The sequence below is a fragment of the Podarcis tiliguerta genome (genome assembly GCF_965153285.1).
Source record: "Podarcis tiliguerta genome assembly, chromosome: 6".
Lineage (NCBI taxonomy): Eukaryota > Metazoa > Chordata > Lepidosauria > Squamata > Lacertidae > Podarcis > Podarcis tiliguerta.
In genome coordinates this window covers 77885778-77892455 of record NC_139539.1, presented here as the reverse complement: position 1 = coordinate 77892455, position 6678 = coordinate 77885778, and the positions used below count along the sequence as shown (strand labels likewise).

Here is a 6678-nt window from a genome sequence, read left to right as displayed (position 1 = left end):
GGGGGCAAGTAGATAAATAGGGACCGCTTACTAGCGGGAAGGTAAACGGCGTTCCGTGTGCGGCTCTGGCTCGCCAGAGCAGCGATGTCACGCTGGCCACGTGACCCGGAAGTGTCTTCGGACAGCGCTGGCCCCCGGCCTCTTGAGTGAAATGGGCGCACAACCCTAGAGTCTGTCAAGACTGGCCCGTACGGGCAGGGGTACCTTTACCTTTACCTTAGTTCAAGACAATCCTGTTTGCAAAGTTTAGTTTAATCACTTCTTCAGTATTAGGATTGAAGGCAGTCTCTTCCCTGGAAAGATAATCAAGTATTCCTTACTACCAATACATGTTTACAATAAGCCCATTAAGAGTGGGATGCCAGCTAGATTGCTGATGGAAATGTAGCTGCTCCGCAGAGGAAATGTGAACTTTTCACAGAAATAACGAACAGGAACTTTTCTGCAGGTGGGACTCATAGAGGATGACAAAAGGCAGAATGGGGGGGGGGGCTCTAAAAAGCTGTGGCAAGGTCTCAGAATGATGCTCTAAAACATAGTTATATGTTTAGTACTTTTTGTCATCAGTCAAAGTTTTGTATTGTCTTACTACAATGACAACCACTACAGCAGTTTACTTAGTGAATACCTAAAGTAAACTGCTTTAATAGTTGTAATGGAAACAAAATAAGATATATATTTTTTGTCCCAAAGAATGATCAGTGTCTAAATGTTATTTAATACTGGAATATTTTGTTTTTCATGCTTTGGAGCTGTCATTTCTCTAGATTTTACAGACTAAATAAATCACTCAACTTGTAATGTTTTAGAACAAAAGTACCTAACAAATCAAAATAGCATAAAAAGCATTTTGAGAAATCACAGCAGTCTATATCAGTGGAATTAATCATGCTGACAGGCTATAAACACAGGTAGAAAATGTGAACCTAGCACAGGAAGATAAAGCTGACTTTCCAGAATGTCTGCAAGTCAGGCCTCAATAGAAAATGCAGTTTAATTTCCTCTAGCCTTTGAATCAGACTACTAAATTGTACAGAGGTTCCAATATAGATGAGCAAAGAAAGCAATGGAGCTAGAGAAGCTTAAATCATTAACTGATTCTCTTCTCTAGGAAAGAGAAGAGCCCTGGTTCTACCAAAAAAAATCTTGGATTTTTAAACTTCTAATAGGTCAGTATTAAACGTAGTACAAGGAATAAAAAAGATTTAAGTTTATCAGGAAACCACCTGACCCAAACAACTGAACTATTCCTGTCTTGGGCCTTTTTTCTGCAGGGAAGTAACCTAAAAATGAGATACAGTTCCTCCCAAAATTTAGCCTGTATTCTTTTGGCATACTGTTTAGTATTAGAAAGAAGGAAGTGGAAAGATAACCCCACTCCTTTTCAAGCTAATAATTTGGTGGAGATGGAATGCCATTCATTTGCTCCTTTTAATTTAATAAAGTGAAATTAGTTACAGTACTATTGCAAACACCCTTTGCATTTGTTGTTTTGATTCTCTGTTCAGAAAAACAGCACATAAAATGCAGGTTGAAGACAAAACTTTTATTGAGTTTGTAAGACCACTTTACATCAAGTATTTTATGGTAAAAAAATCAGACTTTACTAAAAAATGTTAATTTTGGGTATCACTGTACAGTTTACACAAAATGAATGCCATATATGAATATGAAGTTCATTTCCCATGTCTTGGGGACACAAATGGAATCACTTCATTAACATGGCTCAGTTGACTAAAGTGCATAATAGCTGTTTAATGGAACTATCATATGGAATTCAAAAAAATTACCAGTGTGATGGGTAGAAGAGAAATTGCCTTTGTGTAAGGTGTATTAAGTCAGGGAATGCAGGTATTTACACTAGGAGTGACCAACATTGCATTTGAGTAAACAAGCAATACATAAAGTTTATTGAACGTTGAACATGATAGTTCCTTTGTAGTTAGTGACCTTAGTTTCTTTATCCCTTGTGCTCTTTCTCCCTTATGCCAATTTGTTCTCTCCAAATCACTCATCTTTTAGGACCAACACTTTTTAGAACTAGCATTTTTTCAACATATTTGCACACTATTTTAGTGACTTACTTAAACACACTAAGAGCAAACTCAATTTTACCTAGATCACTGTATGTTTCAAAGTAAGTTTTGTTGTGTATTCTCTTTGCATTATTTTCAAAGCAGCTTAAAAAATTAAATATTTACTTGAACTCAATTAGAACAATTCAGGCTAAATAAAATGTTTTATGAAGCAGTGACAAGTTACTTCCAGGTACCATAATACAGAAGAAATGGTTCTCATTTTAACAATTCACACATATGATTTAAATAATAAGAATGAGTTGCGACATATCTCCAAGATACAAAATTCCTTCATTTAGCTAAGAACTTAAATCTTTCATTGTTTCTTGAGAAAGATAACAAACACTGACCAACTCCAGGGAATTCATATGAACATCAGTGTTCTGCACAGGTCAAGTAACTCTCATTAGCTTACTCAAAGTTGTTTTGAAGATACTGATTAATTCTAGTGACTAACTTTTTTTGACATCTGAAGTCCACTACTAACTAACTGTCAATATGTTTCTGAATTGTTGGCAGCCTTCACTCCAAATCCCTAAAAAAACTTTACAAAAATAAAATGGGCTGTTTATGTTGTCAGAAAATGCTTTGTCAAAACTGTTGCATAGGCACATTACATGTTTCATTTGTTCAAATTTATATGTACCAGGAACTATTTATCTGCACAAGTTCCACTGAAATCAATGAGTTCTGTCTTAACAACAGCTGAATGAAACGGACTAAAATGAGATGACTTAAAACAAGCTATGCAGACATTCTGCATGACCAGCACTGCACTGCACTATACCACATGTGTGTATCAGGTAGAACAGGGCAAATACCTTTTAAATGGAGCAAGTACAGAGGTAAGTTATTTGCTCATATCCATGCCTCATTTACACTGGGCCTGAGTTAGCAATTCTAATTAAAATACAAGACTCTGGTTTCAGATGGGGTGAAGAAAATTATATAAAGTGCTTTTCTTGACAGCTTAAGCATATAGCAGTTATGTTAGCTGTTTAATGGTTGTTCTTAAAGCTTTATAAGAAATTGTTCTGACCTCCTTTTTCCTCAGGAACAAGGCACTCTTTTAAGTGTTAAATGGTTTGATTTAATATTGTATGAGCTAAACAACATACTACTGTATGCTCTAAACTTTTCATTACTGGTTATTATTCAATAAGGTCACCTTTGATGTAGTACTTTTGTTTTTCAGTACACACCAAATGTCAGCAAGAATTATCTTTGAATACTATAAAGTTGTACTAAGGGTTCAAATCTTGTCAGCAGTGAGGACTATGTAATACCATACAGATTTAATTTTGTCAAAGCTAGTCACTCATTTTAAGTAATAAACTAGTTCTCACATGTGACTTAGCCTTAAAAGTTGCACACATTTGTAGCAGTATTTAATCCTATTTCTTTCAAAGCACAGCTGACTGGCTCACTTCCTTGAAGCAGAAGCAGCTGTTCCTATTTTGTAGCAATTCTAGTTAGACAGGAACAATTAAGTCAATACTCGAGAGGCAAGATTCTCACTCCCAGAAAAGGACTGAAATAGATGTGTTTGACTTTTTAAGGGATTAAAAAGCAACAGCAGCCAGGTTGCAATTAGAGAACATCACTGAATGCATTTCTACATACCGACAATTGATTTCACCATATTAAAGTCAAATCAGATACCATTTGTCCTATCTTCAAAAAAGGTGCTTTGATTGACACATAGAACAATGTAACAAATCTACCAACACATTCACAATGGCTGGCAAAGTACTCAAAGAAGAAAAATTCGCCCTTATACCACAGGTAGATAACAGAGGAGGGCACTTTCAGTATGAGCAACCCAATCCGACAACTCGGGTCAATGGAAACTTGCGTTTTGGAAGCACCCATCTTCAATAGTATTGGGAAATAAGCAAGTTCTGGAGTTCCTAGAATTCTGCCACTGTAGTCCAGTTCCTCTAGCGTTTAATCACCACTTGCTCATATGCTCCAGATCCAACCCTGAAAAATTAAAGACAGTAGAAAATACTGGAACAGAATTTTACACTCTTGAACAGGAGGAAACTTGATATTTATTACAAGAGCTAATTGCTGCTTTCAAAACACAGCAGCCTACGTGTCTCTGCAATGTGTGATGTTCTTGGCCAAGTGAGTGGTAGCTAATGAAAGGGAAGAGAAAAGTCAAGGTTCAATGTTACCACATCACACCTTTTAGTTTTTTTAGATATTATATGAGAGAAAGCTTGATTTGTTTTTGACCAAGAAGACTTGAGTATCTCTTGTAACATCTAGTTCTATGCCCAGTATGCTACCTAATTTGAAACAAATACCCACAAAATAGAATCAATGGTTTAATTACACATGCTTGAACACTGGGAAGTTGGATTCTTCAGTTAGTCTCACTTAAACTCCACTGAACTCTGTGGAACACATTAGGTCATGACTAAACTTCAACACTGATTTCAAGGGACTGAAATTCAAGGAACATTCTGGATCCAACCCAATTTTTCCATGATTCCCAACCAAAAACTGTATGCTGTGGTCTGTGCCAAGGCTTTGATGCACATGTAAGCTATTGATAATCACAGACACCATATGTAACACTGAAATCAGATTACAACCACTAAATATTAAAGATATATTAATAAACTATCATCAACAATTCAATCCAGTGTTGGGAAAAAATATAATTTCCTCTTTAGAACACTGTTTAAACAGCAGCAGACCCTTTTTTCTAGCAAAAGGTGCACTGAAGACACTGCGAGTCATAGACACTCAGTACCTTTAAAATAAATCCATGCGTTCAAGTAACTGAAGAAGTCTGCCTAAAGCCTTGATGACAGTGGCAAGCAGGACAAATAATTCTGTTATCATGGAATGTTATCATTGCTTTTCACATCAAATGAGGAATTCATTTCAATCATCAGCCTCACTCCTAATTTTCCTGTTCCCTCCCTTTTCCCCTTTTATATCTTGTGCATTAGACTGTAAGCTAGTGGACATGGACTGTGTTGCTTTTCAGATCTCAGCACGGTGTTTAAAATGTTTTATAAATATATTAACATTAATGATCAAGTTGCATTTCAAAATTCTACTGGTGGTCAGTGAGTATTACAAGCCTGTGGTAGTCAGGTGTCATGAAAGAGCAGTTCAATTTTCAAATTACATACAAACAAAACCAAAAGGATATGTCCAGATGATTTCTGGAGCATGTTTCCAAATTTTAGAATTGCTCAGATGTGGTCTTTGTACCTTATTGTGTAGTAGGTAGGGAAGATAAGTAGAATTGGTATACATACCTATTGGGTAAGTGATGACTTCCAAAAGCAGTGCTCCCTCCAGGGCCTACAAAAAGTCTTAGCCCTTCCTCTGAAAAAGTCAAATTTCATAACATGCAATGTTATCACACTTGACTTGGATCTAAGAATAAGCTTGTAGAGCTCCATTTGTGGAATGGACCTTTCCTGCCCCTTTCCTTTGCGGTGCAACTTTCTGCACCCATGAAAACCCCAGTCCCAGGATTCAGAAACCCTTGGGAATGATGTGGGAGACTGCAAGTGGAAAAAGGAATCAGCAGAAGTTGCGGGTCCTCCCTCCCTTCTGTGAGCAGAGTTGCCTTCTCTGCTCATGGTAGGATCACTTTGGACCTAACTCATTTGGAATACAAGCCCACTGAGGAATGAGGAAATTTGGAGCCAATAATTTAATCAGGTTTCCCCCCCCATCCCACCCCCTGTGCTTTACAAACCTTCTGCACTTGAGTCCAAACTGAAGTCTTGACTCTGCAATATTTTTTCAACAATATCGTCTGCATCCACTCTGGTGGCATCAACCCTTTTTAGCTGTGATTCCACAGAATCCTGTTTCACTGGGTGCCTATGAAATATTTATTGTATATAACATTTAGATCACAGTGCAATTCTAAAATATTTCTGCAGAAGTACCTGAGCAAACTGGAAAAAGTATTCTGCAAGTCTTGTACCTGATGAATTTTTCTGAGGTTGTGTCTTTCACGGGCACTTCCAAATTATCCTCAGTGCTTTTGGTTTCAGCTTCTTCGCATGGCTCCAGAATACTACCTATACCAGTTGATGTGCTTCCCACAGAAGTATTTCTCTTATGACAGAGATCAGAGAAACTGGATGATCTGGAGTGGCAGGTGCTATACCCTAGAAGAGAATGATTCAGAACTACTATTTTGATGCCAAGGCTTATACTTCGCTGAATTGCAGGATTTTGGTTTCCACTTCTACCTTGAATATGACACTCGTGTCAAACGTTTGGAAATCATTTGGTTAGTGAGAGAATCGGAAAATAATTTTACTTCAAATACAGTACATCAAAGAGGCAGACACAGTATCAAATAACTTAAAAATAATAATTAAACAATGAGATGCACATGACCATCTATGAACATGACATTTTACAAAGAATAAGGAGTCAGGTCTGTGTTCCCAAGGCAATTCTAATCTAGAAATAGGCACAACGAAGAAAGGAGAAAAATGGAGGCAGGGGAAGACTGTATGGTTATCACAGTTAAGTACACAAGTGTTCAGATTGGGCCAGATTACTGGGTTAAATATATAAATGAGACAATTGAATCTAAGTTTAGGACAGG

The 6678-nt window shown here is 37.1% G+C and overlaps 1 protein-coding gene across 2 annotated transcripts in view; it reads right to left on the bottom strand.

Moving 5' to 3' along the window:
- Nucleotides 1-1531: 1531 nt before the first annotated feature.
- EEIG2 (EEIG family member 2) overlaps nucleotides 1532-6678 on the bottom strand; it is a 32377-nt gene continuing 27230 nt past the window's right edge. For both annotated transcript variants that reach the window (XM_083445235.1, XM_083445234.1), the window contains 4 exons: nucleotides 6043-6229; nucleotides 5809-5936; nucleotides 5360-5429; nucleotides 1532-4061 (listed from right to left, as the gene is read on the bottom strand). In XM_083445235.1, coding sequence (XP_083301361.1) covers nucleotides 4019-4061; nucleotides 5360-5429; nucleotides 5809-5936; nucleotides 6043-6229 — 428 coding nt within the window. In that variant the 3' untranslated portion in view covers nucleotides 1532-4018. The remainder of the gene's footprint in view (nucleotides 4062-5359; nucleotides 5430-5808; nucleotides 5937-6042; nucleotides 6230-6678) is intronic.